Consider the following 27,863-nt stretch of genomic DNA (forward strand, 5'->3'; position numbering starts at 1 on the left):
TGTGTGCGCATTCCTTATTCGCCCCGCCTCTTTTGCCTTTGGGCGGAATCTGATTGGAAGTGTGGGTGTGGGCGCGTTTGGACAAGGTTTGTGGCACCGGCTACGTCACGGTGCATGCGTCATTCTTTCTGCCATTTGCCGGCGCCTGACTGAGTGTGAAAAGAGAGAAGATTCCCGGTTCCAATATCGCAGCTCGCTTCCCCGACTGGTTGGCCGCTCTAGTCTATGGCACGTCCTCGTTCACTGGTGTCGCCGCTGTTGAGCGGAGTGTTCTGCCAGTGTGACACTGTGGGTGGTGCGCCGCATACCCACGATACTCCGGCCTCTCCTTCCTTGGCTGCTGCTTTGGCCGCGGATCCGTGCGGGGGACTTGTGTGTGGGGGACCCGAGCACGAAACGCGGCTGCAGATCCTATTCCAGGAGTTGGACGTGAACAAGGACGGAGGCATCTGTATCAATGACCTGGCGGTGGGACTCAAGCGGCTGGGGGTGCATCGCACAGAGTTGGAGCTGAGGGTGAGCAGGATGTTGGGGGCTGGGATATACTTTGCCTAGCATAAGGGCTCGGTCCTATAGCAACCAGCCTTGCCTTCATCGATATTTCATTTTGTAACCGTGGGTTGCTATGGGTTGCTATTGGACAACTACACCCCAAACCTGCTTTGTATAAAAGATAAATTCATAGTAATTACTATTACCTTTAAACTTTGCAAAGCTGTTTTTCATTATGTTAGAAAAAAAAACATTTTTTTTTGGCAGAGACCCCGTTTATTTTCTAAAGCCTTTAACTGTGCATTTCCTTATACAGGTATAGGACCCATTATCCAGAATGCTCGGGACCAAGGGTATTCCGGATAAGGGGTCTTTCTGTAATTTGGATCTCCATACCTTAAGTCTACTAAAAAAATCAATAAAACATTAATTAAACCCAATAGGATTGTTTTGCATCCAATAAGGATTATTTATACTTTAGTTGGGATCAATTACAAGGTACTGTTTTATTATTACAGAGAAAAGGGAATCATTTAACCATTAAATAAACCCAATAGGGCTGTTCTGCCCCCAATAAGGGGTAATTATATCTTAGTTGGGATCAAGTACAGGTACTGTTTTATTATTACAGAGAAAAGGGAATCATTTAACCATTAAATAAACCCAATAGGGCTGTTCTGCCCCCAATAAGGGGTAATTATATCTTAGTTGGGATCAAGTACAAGTACTGTTTTATTATTACAGAGAAAAGGGAATCATTTAACCATTAAATAAACCCAATAGGGCTGTTCTGCCTCCAATAAGGGGTAATTATATCTTAGTTGGGATCAAGTACAGGTACTGTTTTATTATTACAGGGAAAAGGGAATCATTTAACCATGAAATAAACCCAATAGGGCTGTTCTGCCCCCAATAAGGGGTAATTATATCTTAGTTGGGATCAAGTACAGGTATTGTTTTATTATTACAGAGAAAAGGGAATCATTTAACCAGTAAATAAACCCAATAGGGCTGTTCTGCCCCCAATAAGGGGTAATTATATCTTAGTTGGGATCAAGTACAAGGTACTGTTTTATTATTACAGAGAAAAAGGGAATCAGTTTAAAAATTCTGAATTATTTGATTAAAATGGAGTCTATGGGAGACAGGCTTTCCGTAATTCGGAGCTTTCTGGATAACGGGTTTCCGGATAAGGGGTCCGATACCTGTATTATGTAGAGCTCCCAGGCTGCCTGTCTCTGCCCTCTGACACATAGAAGCTGATACTTGCAGCTGTTTGTTCAAATCCTATTTCTAGCAAGCTATATAACAGCTGCCAATACACAAGCATCAAGCCCTGACCATATGGAAAGATAGCCTTGTCACTGTTTAGGCCTGTAATTTAAATTGGAAGCGTTAACCTGTAGCTGTTTAGAAATAGGCATGTGTTTGTGGTCAAAAAAGCAGAAATAGAGACGGCACTCAAGCAAAATTTCAGCTGGGGAACTTACCCCATTTATTATGCCAATATACCACAAAAAATTAATCCCAAGTAAGGATGGCCTGGTACAGTTGCTGTGGGACCTAGACACAGTAGTAGTAGCAGCTGAACTGTAAAATAAATCCTTTCTGTTGGTTGCATTAAGTGAGCTAAAAGCGGAACCACTAATAATGACATTATGGGCCTACATGAGTGCAAAAGCCCGATCTCTTGTTGTATAATCAGCATTAATAGGGTGATTTTACTCCCCACAGTGATTTATAGAAGAGCAGCACTTCTTTTTTTTTTTTTTTTTTTTAAAGCTGGAAAAATTTAAATTCAGTATAGTTTAGCTATGATATTGCCTGACATTGACAGACCAATGCCTGTTAATGTAATGACTGATGATAAACGCTTGATGGTTGGAACACGCGGTAAGCATCTGAGTCTGAATAAATTCTAATGTTTAACAATGAACACATGACTATAGCAGACAGGAATATATTGCTTTAAGCTAGGTGAAAAATACACATTGAAATATAATGGTAGGTAGCAGAAGAACCAACACAATAGAAAATTTGCTGTGGAGCTTCCACTTCTATGAGGTCTCCCAAACGGGCAAATGAGGCCTGAGGCTTCTTCCTGGAATGTTTAGAATACCTCAGTGATCAGTCACTTCGTTTACAAGAAAGATGCTAATGACGCCAGGTCCCTTCCCCCCCAGCCAAAAATTAAGTGGAGGCAGCCATTCCCTGCAGTCATTCTAAACAAACCTTTCTGTCCTTTATTCACACTTCACTTGGGTTCTGTAGCTCATAGCATGTTTATGCATACAAGATGGGATCAAATAGCTGCATCTCCATAATATTACCTTAAGACTTAGGACATGTAAGGGCTCTGGCTCACGGGAGGCAACTTCTGCGATTTGGGGGAAATCACGGCGCCGTGTATGCCATCCCACCGGCGATTTACATTTTCGCCGCTGGGATGGCATTTCAGGGAGATTAGTCGCCCATGACAATGGAGATTTGTGGTGGGCGACTAATCTCCTCTTCTGCCAGAGCCCTAAGAGAGAGATTTATTTAACTTGGTCCTGGTCAAGAGTTTAGGGAAAGGGTTATATTTTACCTCCCCTCTAAGGGGGACAAGGTGAACATGCCAGTGTTACATAATACTAGGTAAGTTCCAGTAGCTCCAGGGTACTGCAACCTCCAACAAAGAATACAATAGTTTGTGTAGTGCATATTTGATATATGCACTCTTCTTTTTTTAACATCGGCGTTACATGTTGACGCTGAAATGTGTGTTAATAGTAGTGGCAGACTAGGTGATTAGTTGGGAACTGCATGTATTTAGTCCGCATCAGGCCCAAACAATCTGAAAGTGAACCCTGCTGCTGCGTCAACCATTTTGTCATGTAACATTGCTGATGAGACTGATGCTTTCACCCAGGCTCAGCTGAACTAATAAAAAGGAACTGTTCATTATCGAAGTCAGAATTTCTGTTTAGCCCTATTGATTCTGTCACTGCAGTGGCACTGTGATGACCCTGGAGCTGATATACTAACACAGGTGAAAAGTTGCCATAGTGCGTTGTCCATAGCAACCAGTCTGATCTTTGCTTTAATTTTTGTCTTGTGGTAGTAATATCAAAATCAGTTGCTGATTGCTTGCGGCTGGCAACAGCAGACAAATTGCTGTTGTGGCTGCAACACCACAGGGCCCAGATCAGTCCTAAGCCAATTGCTTATTTTGCATTCATTTGAAGCAGGCATGTGCTTTGTGCCACACCTTCTTTTAGACAGTGTGACACCAGCTGTTAATTTTTATGAGGTGTAGCATGGGTGTAAGAGAACTGTGTTAATTACAGAGATGAAGTTTATCCTACCTGCCCAAAAGCCACAGGGCAGAGTATCTGCTCCTACATGGCATGCATTATGAGTAAGTGGCTCACTGGGTTTGCGGAGAGCTTGCCAAGGAATGCGAAAAGGGGTCCTGCTAACGCATTTCACTTATTGCTCAAAAATGCAGTGTGAGACTGCTGCACAGTATTCCAGGGTTACCCTGAAAGCCCCTCAGGACAGTTATGGCCGGGCTGCATTCCCTTCTGTTCTCAGTGGGATTTTAGGGTTGCTATTCAGCAACATCTAAAAGATGGCAGGGAAGGTATTACTGCCCAACATTTGCCATAAAAATCTGGTAAACCAAAAACACCTAAAAATTGAATGCAAGTGCTCTTGGGCCTGACTGATTCTTTATCTGCTGCTCCTTTCATCCCCTAATCAATTAGCTACCGGTAATTGTTTATATGCAGGGGCCTGGGTATAGACCTGCTGTTGTGGGAAGCAGCTCTGCAGTTTCCATATTAATATGTTAAACAGGTCGTGCACTCCCCTATTTTAACCCCAAATTTTACCCCTTGTGGTAAACGGTACAAGGACAGTAACCTATAGTGACTGTTTGCTACAGTGTTTAATGTGTACTATTCTGGTTACTCTGGGCTATTGAACAGCAACACTTACATTAGTATTGCACTTGCTAATTTTGGCCAACCATACTCTTCACTTCATTATCTGTGTTTAGATTTTGTTGGGTTCCGCTCCGAAAGAACATTGTGTTTTGGTCCTTCTGCATTCATGGACATCTCCCCTTTTATTACTGAGCTGAGCAAACAGTCTCCCATGGTGGTAAAACTCCCTCTGGGAAGTGCATTTCCAGTATCTGGAAGAAGCAGATAGTTTGGAAAAAGTGGCTTTGCCTACTTTTTCTAACCTTGAATATATAGTAACCCAATGACTAACTGCAAAGTTTGGGAACCCTAGCATAAATACTGTGAGAAAGGCACCAGCTTAAATATAAACTAATGAAATTCAATTGGTGAAATCTGACTGGCTGTTTGTGGCTCCACCCACTTTTCCTAACCTTTAACCTTAGTCCTTTAACCTTTTCAATATGAATTTATTAAAATTTTTCGGTGCTATAAGCTGTAAGAGTGGCAGCAGTTTAAATTTCCCAATTAAAGTCAGTGGGTGAAATTTGATTGGTTGTGGGCTCCTCCCACTTTGGGTCATCCAACAAATGTTGCTGTTTCATTCAGTTATTGATGATGTGATTCAAGTTTGGGGAGTGTAAGAGTGGCAGCAGTTTGAAAATCTTCCCTGTCAAAGTCAATGGAACAATTGGGGTGTTCGGAGCAGCGCCACAAAAAGACGGGGGCGGGATCGCTTAGAAAAGCACAAGCAACCTGCTCCCCTATAGGACAAAGAAGTGTGGGGAGTTTGGGTGTTTTAACTCTAAAACTGTAGGAGGAGTAGCGTTTAGAAAATGGGGGGGGGGGGCTAAGAAGAAGAAAAAAAAAAGAAGCAGAAGAATGAACTGAAGTTGAAGAACAGTATGTTGGTTTTTTCAAACCAACATAATAATTTGATTTTTTTTTTTTTTTTTTATAAATGAACTAAATTCAAACTGCATTTAATTTAAAGGAGAAATAAATTTTCCTTAATAGCACAAGTCCAGTTAGGCAGAACAGTGCACACATGGTTCCTGCTACCCATCCTACTTCCACCTTCTAACCTGACCCAGAGAACTGCAGAACTGGGAGTGATGTCACTTTGGGGCCAGATCAACCAGGTTGGGGTAAAATAGCTTTTTACTCAGGGAGCTGGCAGGGAGACAGGTACATGTGGGCTGCCTACATGGTCAGGGACTTAGGGACTTTTTGTCCCTAACCTGACCGCATTGTGAGTATTCCACAGGAACCAAACACGATGCAGGACTCTAGCCCCTGCAGAGGCCTGAGTCCCAGGGAACAGGGATTTTGCGCAGGCTTCTTTTAGGAAGATCAGTCACTGCTCCAGCAGCTGAAAGGATTGGCATTTCTTTCTCTGGTCTTTTTTGTTCATAACTGCTGCAACTGCAGTGTGTCAGTGGGTGTTCCTATTTTATGCAATTAGTCACATTATTTGGCAGCTGTGCTGAAGATAACAGCAAATCAATATTTAGTTTAAATGTGTCATTCATTTTAGTAGAGTTGTCTCTATGAGCCCATCCCACGTTAGTGAAGGGGTGTTAGACGGTTGAGAGTAAGATTTGTTGGGTGCGTATCTGCCTGACACACCCACTGTGCCCTGGCATTAGTGCATTATGAGTCACTCTCTTTTGAAGACCAGAGTGTGACTTGATAATGTCAGTCTCAGAATGTGACCTGGATATGCGTTATTGTATCTGTCTAAACATGATCAGGGAGCACTCGTTTTACAGAGAACAGTGAAATTGGTTTGCTCATTAGAATCTCCTTAGTTTCTGTGCTCCTATACCATAAATAGCACATGATTAAAGGACAAATTCAATTCCAAATCATCTTACATGTACCCGGAGTGTAATATGCTATAGGTCTATGGTTTGTTGGTCCTTGTATCTACACTGGCTTCCAAAATTGGCAACAATGGCAGGTCTGGACTGGCCTTCAAAATAGGTCCTGGCATTTCAGGTACACAGTGGCCCAAACAGCCCTCCACCAGCCCAATAAATGGTGACTGTTTATGGCAGATTTTTAGTCCAGGCCTGAACTGTGTACTCATTGCCTATCTAGCCAGTAACCACCAATGGATTTTGGTAGATCCCAGCTACTTGCAAGTAAAGCCAAGGATATACTGACTGATAACAGACTCAGATGGCACCCTAGTGGGCATTTATGTTGATTCTCATTTGACCGGAATAGCCTCAGTTGTAGTTCCTTTAACAGTAGAATGTATTTCAGAGAAACTGAGGTCTTTTTGGAGAAAATTCAGTAGGCCTCAACCAGTTATGGCAGCATAAGCCTGGAGATCTAGAACCTAAGCGCATTTTTATCTGAATACTGATATTATCTGACTCAGGTGCTCAAACATGCTATCTTGCACTGCTAAGGGGAATGTAAACAGACTGTTGAGTAAACTCACTTATAGAGGTGTTTTGCATTCTGAAAAAGAAAAAAGCTTACTCCTGCAAAAAACAAAAATGCGTAAATGTGTATCTGTGGTAAGGTTCTTGCTTCATTTAGATAGTATGTCTTGAAAGGACAAGTCAAATGCACCAGCCTGGAGTCCCTTGAGCACCATGCTGCCATCTCAGCCAATGTGATCCTCCTTGTCCAGGACAGCTTACATGCACAGTAGAAGAAACGTCTGACCTGTAAAGTTATAGGGCATCACCAAGAATGTCTGGGACACTGGCAAAGATGATACACATTCCATTAAAATATATGGTCTATGACAATGCTGTCCAACTTCTGTGGTACCAAAGGCCGGAATTTTTCAGGCCTACATGGTGGAGGGCCGATAACGGAAGCCAGTTTTTATCACTCCCCTTTTTTAAAACTGCACACACTTTAAACCACACCCATGTTATCACAAGAGCTTTTAAGACCATACCCACATTAATGGTGGTATCACGGTAAAAACCCAAATGGTTGGTGTTGGTATATCACCCTTCATTCATATGTAAAAAAAGGTGTGAACAATGCACCGGGTTGAACAATGTAGGGATTTAAAGTTGTGAACAGTTAGGGGATAACATGTTTAAACAATACAGAGGTTTACAGCATGAATCTGAACCATGCAGGGGGCCAGTTAATCTCAGAACAACTGCTGCTATTTCTAAATTCTCTTATCTCCTCTGTGAGTGGGGGCCAAATTCTCCTTGACATGGTTAGTCTTACCGCTGATCGCCCTCTCTTCCCGCTGTGTTCCTATACGTTATGACCTATGAGCTTTTGATTCCTCATATTTATGCATTGGAATTGTTTATGAATATTTAGTATTGAACACACTAGATACCAGTACACATTTTTCTTTTGTTTTTATTTGGTGTATTATGTTGTATTTGATGTATTGTTTCACCTGAGTGGGTGGTCCCAAGCGGGCTGTGTTACGTGTCGAGTTCATGTTTGCTACACGTCACAATGTTGAAATTTCCCGCCACACTTTATAATTATGGATCACTTGCACTGTGTTTTGTAACTTTGAGAAAGGCTGGTTTCACAGCCGAAACATCAGTTTCCCCTGTTCAATAAATTTTCTTTATTTTTTGCCGTAAGTCCTGAGAGAGCGGCTTCTGTTTGTTGAATTATCTATTGATATTCCGTTGAGGACTGCACCCAGTCATCCCTACCCACCAGTAAAGTGAGTTCTGGTAGGATGAAAAAGGCTCTAAAGTGGGCTGAAACGTTGGATGTACAGATGCACCAGATAGAAACTACTTGATTCACTGCAAATTGGAGTGCGGGTCCTTTTGAAGCATGAGGGAAAAAACCCGCACAGCATTGTTTAGAAACATCTATTCAGTAAAAAGGAATGTATACATATGTTTTAGATGTTTCTAAACAATGCTGTGCATGTTTTTTCTTCCATCCCATACAGTATATGGGACTTAGCATATACAGTGTCACATGTCCTACACCATATGTTAGATGTCTATCAGGTATGTTGTATGTGCTACATTTCATATCTGCTGTGTCAGAGCTGTTCTCTACTTTAATTAGCACTAAGCTCCATTTATAGGAGAAGCATTGATAATGAGGTACGTGACTGGCTGATGTGTGGCACTGGCGGAAGCTTACAAACAAGTTGTCATTAGTCATTAGAGAGGACATTAAAATGCTAATCATAGCTTTGTACTGTGTAGCACAGGATGCAGGCAGTTTAACCTTAACATACCCCTATTTCAAAATGTATTCGATACCTTGGCCCCCAAATGTAGTGGGGGTGAGCCTGATGGTGTGAAACTTAATGATTCAAATCAGGTCGCAGACCAAATGTAGAAATCAATATAAATCTGCAAGGATTTTCTTTCTTAGTGCAATGATGAGATAAAAATTAATTAAAAGATAAAAAAAAATAAAGTTGGATTAAGTTCCTATGACCATGGTTTAAATTCATTTTATGTTCTGTAGCCAATATGGTGGCTCCTTTGCTGTGGCTGGAAATAGAGACCTCTGACTTAGTCCTGCCTTATATGCATACCTGCTGGTACATGCACACAAGCTCCGTGTCTCGTTTACAGATGATAAGGAGCTTTGTTAATGTGAAATTCATTAAGCCCTTATTAACACCCTCTGATTTGTTGTTTTCTTACCTGCTTGGAACTTGGTATCCTTGGCATGGCTCAACCCTCGCCATAGCCGTTAATAAAACTACAGCTGTGCTTTGTGCAGCATTGGTGTCCGTGATAAACGCATGCGCACTGCCCTGCTGAGAACTTCGATTTGTCAGGTTTCTTTTTTTTTCATGCTAGTTTCCCTTTAAATGTTGAGCTTCCGATCTGCACATGATGCCACATGGTTATAAAGCAACACTGGCACTAATCTTCTAGAACCAGATATCTCTAAGTACCAGCTAATATATGGGCTTGGCTCTTGTTTCTTATGAAGGGATGGGGTTAAGTGCTCTGAATTAACCTTTTCAAGAGAGGGTGTAAAAACACAATTTCCCATAAATTATCAGCTGGCTAAAATTCTCTGTCTGTCAAAAGATTAGGTTTGTTAGGTTCCGTCATCCCTCTTATACTGAAATAAAAGGCGTCCTTTGGGGCATGTGATGGATTTCTGTAACTGAGAGGGACATGACTTGAGTGCCAAGTACCAGGCTGCCAGTGTGATGACCAAAGTGCTGCTCATTTCCAGTGCTGACAGGTTCCTGAAAGAAGATCCCACCCCACGGGCGGCGGCATTATCCCATTTGTATAGGGGACTCTGTAAAAAGGATGCCATAGTCTCCTGTATTTGTGTCTTTTCAGTGCCAACCACATGCAATTTTATTTATAGATTCTTTCCTTTTCTGTACTTCCTGTGCAGAATACTGAGCAGCTTCTCCAGACTGGAGCTGTGCCGGCGCACATTCACAGCAATTGGCTGTGATCTGTCGATTGATCTCAATGATGTGACTTCTCCTAGTGGTCCATGAGGGGTGTAGGTATTTCCTCTCTGATTCCAGGATGCTGACTGGTTTGTATAATGAACGTATTAATATCCAGGGCTGTGATTGGCTGAAACCCTGCTGCAGTGTGAATGCAGACTTGAAGCAGCCGGCTTCAGGTTTAGTTGCGTGTTCATCTGCAGAGTGTGTGGGAAGGGGTGGTTTTAGGTGTGGTATTTGGTCTGTACTCCAGCTCGTGGTGCTCCAAGCCTGCTCCATTTCTATTGCTTGTATTTGATGAGACGAGGCAGCACGTCAGGCTAAAGTTTGGGTTTCTGACGCTGCTGTGGATTGGGGCCTTAACTACCCAGGGCAAAGATATGCTGCAGGGTATCTGGGACTTGATCACAATGCGTTTGCCCTGGGCAGCCTGCAAAGGCCCTGATGTCATCGAGAAGCCAAGTAGTTGCCAGTGCACAGGGAAGCCAGGCCCACAGCATCCTTGTGAGCTTGATACGGAGGATCAGGTTATCTTGATGGTGGTTGGACCAAGAAAGTCACTGCTGCAGCAGGTAATCCTTGATCACCAACCCATGGCATTACACCCCCAACTCTTATTCACATGTGCAGTTTGGGCAGACTGAGCCATGCAAACCTGCTCGACGTGTCACCTCTGCTTGGCATAATGTAACTTCCAGCTTGGTGAACTTCTACTCCCAGCATTCCCATCAGGCATAGCTGGCTGCTGCTACCAGCTGGAACATTGAATTTGCACAATGGGTGAACAGGGAGCACATTTCTTTCTATGCGTTTTCATCAGTAAAGGGCACATCAAGTGCAATAAAAATCTGCCATGTGTTGCACAGTCTGCAATTTTAGCTTTTAGTCTGAATTTAGTCTGAAATTTAGATTCCTATATGAATCTTTAATAGAGCAACACTAATGCTTGTCTAATTATTTCTGCGGAGAAATTCTAGAACTTTCTCCATTGCGACTAGTTGCTCAGCACGTTCACGCCAGGAGGTATCTGTGTCAATATTCTTTGGGAAACTAGGTTTTCTTTTTCTTTCCTTTACGTAAGCGAAGGAGTGAGCAGGTTGTTTCCGTCGGAAAAATTAAGGTTAGAAGTGCTGCTGAGACTCTGTACATCTTATCTCACGTGGACCTTATTGATTCCAGACACTATATGTCCTCTTAATCATTAATTGTGATCTCGCTCTGCTTCCAGTTTGGACAAAGCCCCCCTGGGTTATATGCCATCCCTTTTTCCTCTACATCGGTGTTCCCTAACCAGTGGCTTGTGAGCAAAACATTGTTCCCCAACCCCTTGTATGTTGCTCTCAAGGGCCTCAAAGCAGGTGCTTATTTTTGAATTCCTGGATTGGAGACAAGTTTTGGCTGCCTAAAAACCAAGTTGTACTGCCAAGTAGAGCCTCATTTAGGCTGCCAGTCCACATAGGAGCTACCAATCACAGCCCTTGTTTGACACCCTCATGAACATTTTTTATGCTCCCCAACTTTACATTTGAGTGTGGCTCATGGGTAAAAAAGGTTGGGGATCCCTGATCTACATTATATCATTGTTCCATTTTTTGCTATTGGTTGTCCTGTTTTAATATAATTTATTGTACTGGACTTATTGTCTGGTCCCCTTTCATAAATGATTTTTCTTTTCCATTGAGTTTGACCATATAAAGCAATGGTTCCCAAACTTTGATTCTGGCCACCTTGGGGGCCTAACCTAGAATAAAATTTAGGTTTAAACCCTAATAACTTTCCTAGACCCCCTAAAAGCACAGCTAGGGGGTCAGTTAAGGGTTCATCCAAGATCTCGCCCTAATTGCTCTTGTAGATATTATTGCAGCTGTAACAGATGCTTCTATGTTTTCCTATATCAGTATCATTGCTATTTGATAAGGTAGGGTGCAAAAACCAAAAACATCATGCAACCCGGCACAATGCTGCAGATCAGGTGTGTGTGGAGATATCATAATATAAACTACGTTCAACAGTGGCCATAGTCATCCTAATCCTTTTTCTTGCCTAGCTTTGGCTGCCCTTCAAGGGCATTATGGGATTTGTAGTCTGACAATGGTTACTGCAGCATTTTAAAAGAAAGCTTAGCAGCATCGAGTGATTGACTTCCAGGCAATCACTGCTGCACTTATGTGGGCCTATCATTGTGGGATTTGTAGTCCTTCTATACACAAACCAGTTCTAAATATTGTGTTCTCTCTGTAACTTGGAATTGGTGCACATGAAAGGACTACAAATCCCATGTGGTTATTATAACTTTTCTTGTTGAGCAAAAGCCTTATAGTGCTTTTGCAGCTGATTGAGTGTCTTTATGTTGCCCATACCTGATGCCAGCTGTTCTCTGTTGGCCTTGATATGATGGGCTTTGTGCTTAGGCTGAGAGTTTTATATAGTACCAAGGTTGTTTATGTTGAGTATGGGGTCTGTGCTGTATAATATCAGGATGGTGCATTTCAGACGTGACAACCTTTATCCAAATGACACAGGGGCAACCTTTATAAATAACTGCTGTGAGTGCTATACCTTGTGCTGTACATCTATAATTACACTGTCACATGGAGGCGGCATCCCTTTCCCGGGAGCTTCCTCAGCTGCTCTTAGTGGCTCCCTTCTGGCAGTGCATGCTGTGTACGTGATTTACAGAGCTGGAGAAGAAGCAACCATGCAAGTCTCCTTTAAGGGGCGTTTTGGAGGCTGGTTTGGTTGCTTACGTCTGTGCAATGAGAGAGGGGGCAGGTCTAGACCAGCCAATAGCTGCTGATACCGGACACCTAAGCCTTAAGGATTGCCGGCATTTGCTCTTAGTGTAGCTCTAACGTGGTGCAGCAAGGGCAGGACAAGCCTGTGCCCTCTGGATTCCGTGCAGGTGCAATTACCGCCATGCTCGCTCTGAGCTTTTATGTGTCCGTTTTTGACCAGTCTCAGGCAGAGTTCCAGTATTTTGAGTCAGATGGGCTCCCTTCTGAGCTGAAGTCCATTTTCAGGCTGAGCCTTTTTATTCCGTCTCAGGAGCTTTCCACCTATTGCCAGTGGAGGCAGGTAGGTTGATGTTGGGCGCAACTGTAGTCTGTGTGTGTATATACATGTATTCAGAACCTTATTCTCAGTATTGGCTGCTAAGTATTCTTTCTGAGATTGTGTGATGATGGGCTAGGCCGCTAGGGGTATATTGATAGAGATGTGTATGATAAATATATATCTGTGTCTTCTAGGTTTTATTCTTCCCTTTATTTTGTATCTGTTAGTGCATTGTGCCCTGTGGGTTTGCCCGGGAATTTGTGGCCCCACGTTACACTTGTCACACACCCAAGTATCTAGTTTTCAGTACTCAGTGTCCCTTAAGGAGCCGTGTGACAACCGCTCAGACAGTTTGCAAAGGTCACTGTAAATCATACTTCTGATCACACACATACTTAAGTGGGTGTTAACCCATTTGTTACCAGCGTCCCAGGTAACTTTATCCTTTTCGACTTATCCATGACTCATTCTGACATTGTCTCTTGTTTCTTATCAGTAGCTTCCAGCTTCCTGTGTAGCTAGATCATTTTAAAAATGTGCTCTTTCAGCCTACTTTATTTAACTGACTTATTTGTTGCTCATGAAGGAAAAACTAATTCCCCCCCCCCCCCTATTATTTTTCTTTCCTTATAGAAAATAGTGAAAGCTGGGGACAAGGACCAGGATGGACAACTGGACTTCGAAGAGTTTGTACACTACCTCCGTGACCACGAAAAGAAGCTCAGACTGGTTTTCAAGAGCTTGGACAAGAAAAATGATGGTTAGTCACCTGTTCTACGGCCTCTCTTGTTCCTTTAAAAGGAGCTTGTTTAAACAGGCAATAAGCGGTGACTGAGTGATAAAGGCAGAGGTTATATAATATCTGTAACTAGCACCGGATCATGTTCCTTAACACTTCTGAAAAAAAACTTGCATTTATGGTAGACACTATCCTTTGATTACTGCAAATGCCAAATCTGTGAATACTGCCTTGCAGCTGCCATAACCTTTGAATGAACCAACTCCACAGCATTTGCGTTGGATACATTAATTCATAAGTGGGGATCCTTTCTCCGTAATTACTTTGTGCTGAGGATGAATGGCTGCAATTTATTCACAAGGAATTTGTGAAAGCGATTTTTATTATTATAACTATTCTCATTCTTACCTTTTTATACCTTTAGGCCGAATTGATGCCCAGGAGATAATGCAGTCCCTGCGGGACTTGGGGGTGAACATATCTGAGCAGCAGGCAGAGAAGATCCTAAAGAGGTATGTGTGGAGGGTGTGATGTGAAGCAATCTTTTCTCCTTGGCCTAGTTCTATACTCTGTGCCCTTTATTTGTGCTCAGCCCTCTCTCATGTTACCTGATTGCGTTTTGCTGGGAAGCCTTCCCGTGGAGAAATGCAATAGTGCAATAACTTTGACACTGCCCCAAATAGCTTGAGAACTTGAGTGTGATATAGGCTCGCCTTACCTACTCTGCTGCCTTCGTCAGCTGCTGCTATTGGCAGTAATATTCAACCTCTCCAGCAAAACCTTTCAGCTGGCATAACATGCTGATTTTGTATAGGACTAGAAAGAAGTAATTGTTTTGTTTGTACTGTTTCCCCCCTTTTGCTTCTGTCTGTGTGACTGTCAGAATTAGGACTGGCCACCGTTGGGGTCCTGTCACCCAGTAAGTATGCCCTCCTCCTGTCTCTCCTGCCCCACTTGTCTCATTCTGTTTAATGCATCCCCTATTTTCTGCATGACAGCCTTGATTTAAAGTAACGATCATCCCTTGTGATTATCTATATGTCTTTGTTTCACAGCATGGATAAAAATGGGACAATGACAATTGACTGGAATGAATGGAGAGACTATCACCTTTTGCACCCAGCAGAGAACATTCCTGAGATCATCCTTTACTGGAAACACTCAACGGTAGATTAATTTGCTTTACTTACATATAATCCTAGCTGTATGGTCACCAAATTGTAGCGGGAGTTGTAGTCCAGCTGCCTCTTTGCAATTTCATATGTTTGTTTACTTAATATGTCACATCAATTGTATATTTATTTGGCAGGTGCTTGTAATGGAGTGCCAAGCCTTAAAAACCTGGAACAAATCAGGATGCAGAATGACTGGTTCTTGTCAGTCCACTCTGGTTTGGTCCACCCCCTACAGCTACCAGTGACCATTATTATAGGAGCACCTTTTGCTTGCCTTTCATAATAGTTTGAGGCTGTTTTCATGAACACTCTTGAGCTACAGTACTTAACAAAGTAAAGCAAGCAGAGGCGTCTTATATTCTTTGTGCTGAGATATGGATTGCAGCCATTGGCTAAGTTCTGAAATAACAGAACCTGATTCAGTTATACTTATCCCAATACAGATATTTGATGTTGGAGAAAACCTGTTAGTCCCTGATGAGTTTACTGTAGAAGAGAAGCAGACTGGAATGTGGTGGCGACATTTAGTTGCAGGAGGAGGAGCAGGGGCTGTTTCTAGAACTTGCACAGCTCCTCTAGACAGACTCAAAGTACTAATGCAGGTAAGCTTTTTAAGAGTTAATCAACATTTACTTTTTTTTTTTTCTTTTATTATTTTGGACTCATGGTTCCCGCTTGGAGCTCTGTAAGTAAAAGTTGAAGGTGGAGTCGATAATGGTGCCAACTCCAGCCTTTGCACAATATGGATTGCATTCTGTTCCTAAGGGCAGAGATCATTACATAACCTAAATTGCAGATAAAACAGGAAATGTGGACTTTGCACAGTAAAAATTGCATCTACTTTTATAACTTTATCCTAGGCGTCCCAGTACAGATATCAGCAGGTCTCTCTATGGCAAACATAGTTTTAATTGTTGTCAGATTAAGAATTGAATGCACCCTTTGCATTAACCAGGGACTGGGTTAAATTTTATTTCAGTTTGGAAAGAAAAAGTGGTAATAGAAATACTCTAAAGGATAATGAGAGTCAATATTGTAAATGATGACTGCAAAGTGCAGGGAGCAAAAAGGCAAGTTGTCTATTCAGGAACGTCTTATAGGCTTGTGGCTGTGTGATCTGCTTGTGTCTGCAGAAATCTTAGCTACAAGCTTCTCGTTGGTAAACCTATTTATATCCAAAGTTTTGATCAAGCATTACAGTTTTGATGCGGGCACTGCTCTGCAATATCCGTGTCTGCCAGGGCTGCTTACTTTAATAAAGCTTTTAGTGGTGTATTCCTGCTGCGGTCTTGTTTTCCTAAACAAGAAGCAGCCATTGTCCACAGATTAGTTCCAATTTCTGATTAGTCTCTTGTTCTCCTTGTCAGGTCCATGCTTCCCGTAGCAACAACATGTCCATGCTGGGTGGCTTTACCCAAATGATCCGGGAAGGAGGGATTCGCTCCCTCTGGAGAGGAAACGGCATCAACGTGATCAAAATTGCACCAGAGTCCGCAATCAAATTCATGGCATATGAGCAGGTGAGAGATTTTATGGCGCTTCTAGTTTTCAGATTTAATACAAGCACAAAGGACTAAGATAGAGCTTTGAGGTTGGTTATCCTATGCAAATGAGACTTTCTGTCACTAAGCCTGCTAAAAGGTTACTGGAGAGAGCCCCTCTTTGCCTAAGACTTGATCCTTTTGAAACAAATTGAGGGAAACCTAGCTTGTTTGGCAATTGATAAGTTTCCTAGTGTGACAGATATCTTGTGTTTGAAACTAGGACCTGTGCCTCTTGACATGAGAGAGAAATAGAAATTTACCATAATTTAATAATGCATTAAGCAGGATGCTTTTCAATAAAAGTGAATATTAATCCCCTAACCTTCTTTTTTTTTCCCCCCCCCCCCCCCCCCCCTCCTTGCAGATGAAACGTATTATCGGCAGCGACCAGGAGACTCTTGGGATTCATGAGAGATTGGTAGCTGGGTCTCTGGCTGGTGTGATTGCCCAAAGCAGCATCTACCCTATGGAGGTAAGGTGCTTTTTGTTTTTTTCTCTGAGTTTTGTAGTAGTTATGAATTTACATACTGACCTCAGCATCTTGTCCTGCGACAGGTACTGAAAACACGTATGGCCCTACGCAAGACAGGCCAGTATCAAGGCATGCTTGACTGCGGCAAAAAAATCCTACTGAAAGAGGGAGTGTCTGCATTTTACAAGGGATATGTCCCAAACATGCTCGGGATCATCCCCTATGCAGGCATTGACTTGGCAGTGTATGAGGTAAGACAGGCCTGACTTTATTTTTCATATATGCTTCAGGAATGCCTTTTGGAAAGAAATATTATCTTTGGTTCCATCATTTACTAAACCTATCTTATCTATTCCAGACCCTAAAGAATGCATGGCTACAGCGGTATGCCACAAGCAGTGCTGATCCTGGAGTGTTTGTCTTGCTAGCCTGTGGGACCATATCTAGTACATGTGGCCAACTTGCCAGCTACCCCCTAGCTCTCGTCAGAACACGCATGCAGGCAGAAGGTGAGCTTTAGTCTTGTTGCCACATCAGTCAAATTCAGGCCAACCAGTGGCATACAGACAGATATGACTGCAACCTTCAGCATTGGTGACAGCTGATGGGTCTCAGGTGGAACCAGTTATTCACCACTAGTCTAGTTCTAAACTAGAATAGAAATAGAAATGTGCAAACCCCTACCCCCACAAAAGGTTCTGCTTTGTCATTTAACAAGAAATGCACTGTGCATCCCTGTATCACCTGTCTGGGCTGCATTGTTCCTGTATAGTGGTGTTTAATAGTAATTTGTTTTGTACCACACCTTCTGCAATAGATTTGTATGGTATTTGGGATAGTGTTGGTTGTTTATCGCTACTGTGACCCTGGAGCTCCATCTGTCCCATCAGTTGCCAGGGAGTTGTCAATTTTGCAGGTGGAGCACAGTTTCCTAACAATATCTGTTTCTTTGCAGCTTCTGTTGAAGGTGCCCCCCAAATGACAATGAGCAAGCTGTTCAAGCACATTGTAAAAACCGAGGGAGCATTTGGACTTTACAGGGGACTGGCACCCAATTTCATGAAGGTGATCCCTGCCGTCAGCATCAGTTACGTGGTCTACGAAAATCTGAAGCTCACACTGGGAGTACAGTCCCGGTGATGTGCAAACATGGAAATGGTTAATGGACATTAGACTGCTGTCTTGGGCTGTAACTCCCTGGATGTGAAAGGTCTTGTCTTCATTCTGTGAATGCGTTTAACACTAAGTGACTGAGTAAAGCTGTGATAATCCCCAGAGACACAGGGACACAAGGCTGCATCAGAGCACTAGGAGCTCCTGACTCAATGCTCTCATTCCACTCCCTGCTCAGGGGGCTGTAGCTTCTTCCAAATTGGAGCTTTGTTTACATTTTGACTTTTGGTTCATATTTTAAGTTTGTCATCCTTTTACAACCCCCCATTCATACATCCCAGCTTTTTTTTTTTTTTTTTTTTAATATACATTATATATTTGTTTAGTCTTTTTGAAGGCATCATGTTTGCCCTTTAAATGTATGTTTGCGGTGAGAGTTTGATGCTGAGAATTCAGCTTATTCGCCTGCTTCTGTAGAACTGTGATTTTTGGCACTTTGCCCATTGCTGACCCATGTGTGCCCGCCTATATATTTGAATCCACAGTACCACCTGACTGGTGTTATGAGCTAGGCCATTTGCTGCTTGGAATGTTGCCATTATGACATGGTACTTGGACGGCTCTTCCCAGCAAGTATGCCCAAGACTGACACATTTCTCACATTCCTCCTTTATTTTGATGTTTTTACTGCCTAGCCTGTATATTTATTACATATTTATTGAAGAAGAAATATCTAACATTGAGCTATTTTTACAGAATGTTTAATTATTAGAGTATTGTGGCTTTTTTTTTTCTTTTTTTATTTCACTAACTTGTTTTAGGCTTCAATGATTTTTGCTGAGTGTCTGACTGTAAAGCAGCGAGCGCTTTATTTCTCTGTACACCATGACCGTTGCCCTAAATCTAAAGTCCTTGCTGTGTGGCAGAAGCAAACTTTAACCTTTCTGTTGGAGGGGGGGGGGGGGCAGATATGCAGTGGCTGAGTCACTGAGGTCACATTTCACGTCATTCAGCTGTTCTTTCTTCATTTCACAAGCAGATTATCGATCTGTTGGGGACCTCACTAGGAAACATTGCACTTTATGCAGTAGGGATCTTGTTATCTTTGTGGTTAGAGTGAATGGTTTTGGTGCTTTACTAATGCCACTGACTTGGGCGCTGATGCATGATGCAGCTTATTTCCCCTTTTCTTTATTTGTTTGGCCTGTATCATTCAGTTCTGCTGCTCCCCAAACTTATGAGTCCATGAAATGGTAAGCAAGAATCAATGCAAAAAATGAGAATTAGTCTGACCATATAAAGCCTGCCTGTTATAAGCGGAATCTATGGAAAACATGCCATGAGAGCTTGTTGTAGAATCCGTCAAATAAAAGTTCTCTATATTGTACTAAAGGTGCTTGTGACTTTACTTTTTATTGTGTCTGCATTCCCTCTTGCGTATTGAGCACAGAACATGCCTCAAGACTTTCCCTCTCCAGTATGTCCTGCTTAAAACCGGATAGTCTGGGCTGACGGCAAGAAAACTGATTTAATCCTTACAAGGAGAAGGAAGCAGATGTCTGTTAATGGCTAACGTGGAGCTAAGGGTTTCCTGAGAATTGTACTTTGTGCTGGGGAGCTGCAAGCCTGCCACAATAAAGCACTGGAAATAAATAGCTGCAGGGCACTTGGTTCAATGAGAGCACATAAAGAAAAACTAGCAGCCAATGAAATGACTATTTGTAACATCTGTTTTCTTATTTTAGGTAGATGGGCAGACATTAATTAAATAAATTTTATATATCAAACATACAGATTACATACAGTATACTTAAAGCTCACAATTGAGCTCACAATATGAAAGGAGAAAGGTATACATCAGACATTAATTAGTAAAGAGAGTTAATAGGAGCAGGATTTCACTGTTGGTTCAGGAACAAAACAGATGCATTTCAGGATGCTGCAGAAGTTATTACTATAAGGATTTGTTTTCTGGAACTATGTAATCTGCAAAGCTCAGAATTATGGAAAGGCCATGTCCCATAGACTTTATTTTGACCAAATAATTCAAAATTTAAAAACATATTTCCTTTTTCTTTGTAATTATAAAAGAGTAGCTTGTACTTGATCCCAACTAAGATATAATTAATGCTTATCGGGTTTATTTAATGTTTTGATAACGTTTATTTAAGGTATGGAGATCCAAATTACAGAAATACCCCCTTACCCAGAAAACCCAGGTTCCAAGAATTCTGGATAACTGGTCCCATACCTGTAGTACTACTGATACTATTTTAGGAAATGTGTATAGATTAAGATCTATACAGATTCAATAAAACTCACAATATAAAAGGAGGACTGGTGTAAAATACACTTGAGGCACTCAGCTCACATACAATAAAACAGAATTTCAGAATGCCTTCCCAAGCAGGAACTGAGGTTATGCTGAATAGTATTGCCCAATAGTGAATGTGAATATAATTGCACTGACTAGTTGACTTTTGGTTGCGGTGTTTGCCCTGGTAGCTCATGGACAGCTTATTATAGATAATCATTTAAAATAGTCCACTCAATGTAAAGAGTCCTGCCTAGAAAGCCCAAGGACTCTTTATTCTTCCCAGCCTACACTAGATTAGCCCAGTTCGAGGGTTACCACAGTTCTATACACTGAACAACAACAACAACATTTCTGTCTCGGGTTAAAACGAAACCTTAACTAACCTGATTAGGGTGGGTTTAACACTGTGTTTGAACTGGTTGGCAACCGAAGATTCTGTAACATACTAAGTAATAAAAGTGAATTTCCCCTTAAAGCAAAAGGAAAAGGTACCAATCAAATGTTAGGCACCCCCTTCCCCCCCCCCCCCAGTGATTGTAATCACTTACCTGATACCCTGGGACAGTGCTTCTGTTAGCAGAAAACTGCACCGGCCCAGGGTACCTGTGAGTGAATTATCTTCTTCCATCTGTCTTCTTTCTTCACTGCCCATGCTTGCACAGTAGAGTGAAAAGGCTGCCTTTTTGCCAAAGAGAGAAGGAAGAGGAGCGCTTGCGGGTACCCTGGGCCCGGGGTAGTTTTCTGCTAACAGGAGCACCAGCCCGGAGTATCAGGTACTTACCTAACATTTTGGCACCCCCCAGTGATGGTACTTTCCTTGTTTAAAGAAAGCTGTTATCTATGTATTAACAAAGAGTAAATGAAAGCTGACAGGAGAACAAGGAATTAGCAACTGAAGTTGTCAAACTTATTGGACATTTGTGTAAAGGCCCGCATACACAGGCCGATTATAGCTGGCGATATCGGTCACTTGGACCGATTCGGCAGCTTATCGGCCTGTGTAGGGGCAGAACCGAGGGGCCTGGCCGACCGATATCTGGCCTGAAATTGGCCAGATATCGATCGGCCAGGTTAGAAAATCCAGTTGTATCGGGGACCGCATCGGCTCGTTGTTGCGGTCCCCGAACCGACTGCCCCATTGCCGCGTGCAGAATTCGATCGTTTGGCCCCAAGTGTTCTTGAGATATATTACTTGACTATAATAGATATTATTTCTCTTAATCTGCAGCTGCCTTGTCATCAATGTAAGTAAATGTATAATTAAATGGCTAGACCTTTTTATGTTCCCTCTAAAGGGGTGGTTCACCTTTATGTTAACTTCTGGTATGTTACAGAATGTCCTGTTCCTAGTACAATTGGTCCTCATTATTATACAGAATCTGCCCAGCCTAGAGTCCTCTTGCATTTGCCAAAGTACCAGTCTGTTGTCCAAGGGTTGGACAGGTGGAAGGCTTCTACTGGAATACATTGACCCAGTTCTGCTCACAGTGACGCTGCATATGTGTCGTGCAGAGCTGGCTTTCTGCTAAAAGGGGCCCTAGGCACATCACCTTTTCCACAATGTACTCAGCAAAAACTGTCACTGTACACAAACACCTTGGTAGGATACAAAACCATTAAAATTGAACCTCTTGTCAAATCCAAAAGCAATTTTTTGCTGAGTGCATTGTAAGCACAAGTGGGTATTTCGCTTTCCTGGGCTCTTAAAGGGGCGGTTTAGCATCTGGTTTCTAGGGCCCAATCTAACCTATCAACTAAGCAGTGGTTTGAAAGAGAGAGAGGAATATGAATGGAAAGATAAGTAATAAAATGTAACAATAACAATACAATTGTTGCCTTTATAAAAAACTGAAATCAAGACCAATTGAAAAGTTGCTAAGAATAGGCCAGCTAAAGGAATGCTATTTTGTTACATGGTGGCCATAACTGCCTCACACCACAGCCCTAGAACATGGGGCAAACCTATACATAACCAACATTAGATATAAACCAGGTCTCATTTGGACAACAGGTGGTAGATCATAACAAGTGTTAGAATACGGATCTGAATGAGGGTCAGATAACATTGCAGATAACACAATGCTGTTTCCAGGAAACGTTTCAGTGATGTGATGAATCCCTGTGTTATTGTGACAGGTTGTTTTCTTACTCCACCTCTGCTCCTTGGGCTTGTTCCAGCTAGGGTGTTTTTATCTCTAGATGTGATCTGTACGTCAAAAGTGGTGGGATCATGAAAGAGGTCACTTTAATAGATAGTTCCAAGAAAATCATAACTTAACACTGAACAAAACAACACATCAAACAAAATGCGTCGTACAGGTCCTTCTTTCGGATTGAGTCAGTTGTGGGTGATTGCCATCTGTCTTTCAGGCACATTGATGTACATGCTAACAGATTGCCTATACTTGCCCTTGGCACTTTTATCGTAGCCATCACTGCTTTAGTTCATGCTTCCTTGAAGGTCCAGGATTTGCTCAAAACAAGGTTGGAGATATAGGATAACGAATGCGTATTTCAGCGATTGTGCCAAGAATATGTGCAAATATGTTTATACCCCAAATCACTCCATAACTGTGCTTCAAGCTGGGCTTTCAGGTGTATCTTTAAGCAAATGTCTCTTCTCATCAATTCTCTACCTAACCCTAGAGGCTGGGCTTTCATGTGTATCTAAGAGAGCAAAAAACACATTATCCACAAATCTCACCACAACTGACCATCAGGTTGAGCCCATTAGCCTCTGCTTCAAGCCCCCCTGGAGGTCCTGCCCAACGGTAACTGGTCTACACAGTGACAGACAGTATGTTTATAGGTACACGTCATCAACCTCTTTTCTGTTGGAGAAGGCTGCAACTATATGAGCTATAGGCAAGTGTTTGTTGGCACTAAAACCTGTGCAAATAATATATGATGTGTGTGGATTAAAAATGGTTGATGTTTTACTGTAAGCAAAGAAGGACATAATTTCAGGCATGTTTAGGTGAATATAACAAAAGAAACAGAGAGTGCATAGAGTACATTTAAATGTATGCAAAGAGCGTTATAGAAAAATTCCTGGTATTTGGCTCATACTGCATAAAGCAAGAAAAATCTGTTAACCAACATTGAAACCAGCATCAGACAATCTTCAGTCCTCCGGCTATTGCAGAACTAGAACACATACCACCCCATGCTAGCCTTGGCAAGAGTCAGGGGATGTATTCTACATTCTTTTGTGGGCAACTTGCCAGGGCAACTTTAATAGCACTGGGAAGTAACTTCAACCAGCTCTGTATCATGCCAGTATGTGCTATCCAGAAACAAAACATACACGCTCCGTGTTGGCTACAAACAAACATACAGTCATGTGAGCAATGATGATATCAATAACCTGAAATACAGGTGTTGCATGCCTAACCTGGGAGGTTTATGTCCTGATCATGATTAATAATCCAGCAATGATAAGATTATGGTGACCAGGCTCAGCACAAGCAGTGCTACTGTTACATAATGTATTGCTGTGCTTGTGGCTAAAGGGCTCTAGGCCATAGGTCTGATGGAAGTTTCTGTGTACATTCTAGAACATCCTAAATTCCTGCATTGTTTTCCTATGCTCAGACTGGAACCTCATTTCTGAATGGTTCTGACCCCTGGTGACACTGCCTATTGTAATGGCTTCCCCTCATCATCATGTGACACCTATGGCCTAGACCCCTTTGCCCAGTTCATGTTACACAGAAAGGAAAGTGCTAATCTAAGTGCTAAGTGCTAATGCCTGTCAAAGACATCATCCAACCAACCCCATTTCAAGATAAGGGAATATTGTTTCATACTTACCGTGACTTTCCATTCCTTGTACCTCTCCATATCAGCACTCTCCAGAATAGGCCTCCCCTCATGGAAGAACCCTTCCCACCAATTAAAGGAACAGTAATACTAAAAAATAAAAATGTTTTAAAGTAATTCAAGTATAATGTACTGTTGCCCTGCACTGGTAAAAGTTGCGTGTTTGCTTCAGAAAGACTACTATAGTTAATAGAAATAGTTGCTGTGTAGCCATGGGGGCAGCCATTTAAATTGAAAAAAGGAGAAAAGGCACAGGATACATAAGAAGATACCAGATAAACTGTGTAGAATACAATGGGAATCTGCTACTTATCTGTTATCTGCTTAGTAACCTGTGCCTTTTCTCCTTTTTTCAATTTAAATGGCTGCCCCCATGGCTACACAGCAGGGTATTTATATAAACTGCAGTAGTGTTTATGAAGAAAACACACAACTTTTACTAGTGCAGAGCAATAGTATATAATATATTAATTGTTTTTATACACTTTCATTTTTTGGTGTTACTGTTCCTTTAAATAAATTACCACTGGTACCACCTACCTGTGTCTCCTAAAAAGCCTGAGCTAGCTGGTAACCCAGGGAGGGAATCTGCTGATATGGAGAGGTACCAAGAAAGGAAAATCACAGTAAGTATAAAAAATTTTCCCCTTTCTTTGACCCTCTCAATATCAGCACTCTCTGGGATATATTCCAGAACTATGGGTGGGATAAAAGCACAACACCAAAGAAATGCAATGTGCAATATTTAATGAACATACAGTAGGAGATGGTAGACAGAACATTACGACCAAAGTGTGCATAGTTGGCTGAAGACACATCTAGCTGATAGTGGGAGGTAAAAGGTAGTTGGAGATGCCCAGGAAGCCATTCTGCATATCACCTACAATGGAGTACCTACTTCTGCTGTCCAAGAAGTCACCTGACCCCTGGTTGAGTGAGCCGTTGTTCTGGGAGCTTTTGAAGCCACTTTGCCTTTACTTTTGCCCCCTGGCAGTACGAATAGTCCTGAAATCTTGTGTAGCTTGACATTAAGCTTTAACTGCTCTTCTAACATCCAGAAGATGCAGAGAATTATCCTAACAATGCTGAGAATTCTCCAAAAAGTATAGCAGAACCAGCTATTGGACGTGAAAATCTGTGACCACTTTGGGCTTCAAAGTAGGAACTAACTTAAGATAACTTTATCCTGAAGGGAAACTGGACTATCCTTGGTAAATTTCAGAGCCTGCAGCTCTCCAAGTCTTTTGGCTGAAGTCACTGCTACCAGAAAAAACAGGTTTTAAAGGAACAGTAACACCAAAAAATGAAAGTGTATAAAAGTAATTACAATATAATGTACTGTTGCCCTGCATTGCTACAACTGGTGTGTTTGCCTCAGAAAGACTACTATAGTTTATATAAGCTGCTGTGTAGCCATGGGGGCAGCCATTCAAAGGAGAAAAGGCACAGGTTACTTAACAGATAACAGATAATTGGCCAGATATCGATCGGGCAGGTTAGAAAATCCAGTCGGATCGGGGACCGCATCAACTGACTGCCCCATTGCCACGTGCAGAATTCGCCTACATGCCTCCCCAATATCGCCACCCGTAGGTGGGGATATCGGGTGAAGATCCGCTCGCTTGGCGACATCGCCTGTGTATGGCCAGCTTAAGACAGGAAGACCATCACGTCTTCCCTTCATGAAGGCCCTTCAAACACTGCAGTACCTTAAATTGGTAGCTGATTTCCTTGACCTTATGACTTTATTGGAGAGACCCTGGATCAACAGATCACTGGAGAGTGGCAGTTTCCACTGTGGGGCAATTGACAATGTGTGAAGAGTGGGAAACCAAGGCTGCCTTGGACACGCTGGAGCGATGCAGATTAATTCTCCCCTGCTTTCCCTCAGCTTCTGTAGCACCCTCGGAATCAGAAAAAGAGGAGGAAAGATATAGCATAATTTCTTTGGCCACAGTTGCACAAGGGCATCCACCCCAAGTGCTTGAGGGTATTTTCTACTGGCGAAGACTTAAGAAGTCTGCCTCCCTGTTGAGTCTGCCTGATACAAAGGTTGCTGTTAGATCTAAGAGATGATGTTCTGCCCAGGCAAATAGCGCTTCCACTTCTGCCAGGAGACTTAGACTCCTGGTCCCTCCTTGTCTCCTGACATATGTGACAGCCAATAATATTGTTGCTTCTGACGACCTTGCGCCACTTTTCCTTCCAGAACTGCGCCCCCCCCTGACCCTGAGGCATCTGTTGTCACCATTATCTATTTCCCTGGAAAGAGAGGCACCCCTACAGACAAACAGTCTGGTTGGAGCCACCACATCAAGGCCTCCCTGAAGGCTTGATCTACTTAAACCTGGATGGAAGCATAGACAATTCCCCCTGACCTGATCAGTCGCAACTAGAGGAACCCCAAGTGCCACTAAACGAATGAAGGATGCCATCATACCCAGAAGAAGAGCCAGTGTTGGAGCTGACACCTACGACATCAAAAAGATCTCCGATACTAGCCTTTTCAGACCTTGCTGTCTTTGGGACGATAACGTCACCCCTCTTTGTGTCTAGGGTTGTGAAATATAGACACCAGCCATAGTTCTGCAGCACTTTTGCTGCTTCTTTCCTACCCTTGAATGGTCTAGACTTATTATGGGAAGGTCTGGACCTGTATGGCATCCTACTACAAAAAACTTGTTTGTTGTTTGCGCCTCTTTTGTGGCAGAAACTCTTTCCACCAGATGCTTTGAAAATGAACTTCTTCCTAAAAAACACCTGTCATTGGAATGGCAGAGAACATAAGGCTGCTTTAGAGGTTGCTTCTGCTTCCCAGGACCTCAGCCATTTTGCTACCAAGGAAAGTATTAAGATTTTTTTTTTTTTACCTCAACCTGGACATATGAGGGTGGCAGCTTGTGACCCAAAAAGAAGAAGCCTAAAATAAAAATTGCAACAAATCATAACTAGGCTTCAAGGCCTAAGGTACTAACCTAGGTCACACTACTTATTCAGAGGAAGAGAACACTGTGCTCACTGGGCAAAAACTGACAGGAAGCACTTCTACAGCGAGTGTGTCCCATAACTACTCTCCCTCTGAGCGCAACATTCTGCTCTTGCAGTAACCTTCCCACTCCCTTCCGTCGGAACCCGGAGGTAGAACAGAAACCCTTCTGCCACCCTCCCCGTTCGTTAAAAATCGCCTGACTCCTGCTCCTGTGTCTGAAGGCAGGAGTCTCGCTGTCACAGCCACCAGCAGCATTAAAGCTCACTGGGAAGGCCAGGACCATGGGTATAATTAAGCACCTGTGCAGGAAAAGACCCCGACCCAAACGCCTACAGACTCAAACAGCCTGTCACCCTTACCACTATGGGAGAACAGAAGCCAAGTAACAAAACTCCTTGACAAAAGGAGTGAGGAGAAGGAAGAACCGGTGGTACCGGTGGTAATTTATTTGATCCTGGAGAGTGCTGATATGGAGAGGGCCAGAGAAAAAGATCCACTCATGGTTGTTATAGGCCTGAACGGCTCTTCACACTATATGGTAACATTAAATACGGTCTGAAAAAGGCCCTGGTTGGATCATTACCTTCCTCATGACATGGGACTGGTTGATATCGCTGGCCTTTTCTGTTTATGAGGCAGCTAGCCAGGGTGGCCAATAATGCTTTGTACAAACATATAGCAGCGGCACTCAAGACCTTCATACGGGACTCTGCCCTTAAAATTCTTTATTGCGGAAAATGCAACGTTTCGAGGCAAAGACCGCCCCTTTGACAAGCTTGAGTGTCGCTGCTATGT

General features: G+C 42.5%; 1 protein-coding gene across 6 annotated transcripts; it reads left to right on the forward strand.

Annotated features, from left to right (window-relative positions):
• Nucleotides 1–125: 125 nt before the first annotated feature.
• On the forward strand, nt 126–19,332 carry slc25a25 (solute carrier family 25 (mitochondrial carrier; phosphate carrier), member 25). 6 transcript variants are annotated; one of them, XM_018096232.2, is made up of 11 exons: nt 126–516; nt 13,531–13,657; nt 14,061–14,148; nt 14,520–14,555; nt 14,692–14,803; nt 15,255–15,413; nt 16,179–16,331; nt 16,720–16,827; nt 16,911–17,078; nt 17,186–17,336; nt 17,783–19,332. In XM_018096232.2, exons 1-11 carry the CDS (start codon nt 226–228, stop codon nt 17,965–17,967), a joined length of 1,578 nt encoding a protein of 525 aa, XP_017951721.1. In that variant the 5' UTR covers nt 126–225; the 3' UTR covers nt 17,968–19,332.
• The last annotated feature ends 8,531 nt before the right edge of the window (nt 19,333–27,863 follow it).

The sequence above is a fragment of the Xenopus tropicalis genome, chromosome 8 (genome assembly GCF_000004195.4).
Source record: "Xenopus tropicalis strain Nigerian chromosome 8, UCB_Xtro_10.0, whole genome shotgun sequence".
Classification (NCBI taxonomy): Eukaryota; Metazoa; Chordata; class Amphibia; order Anura; family Pipidae; genus Xenopus; species Xenopus tropicalis.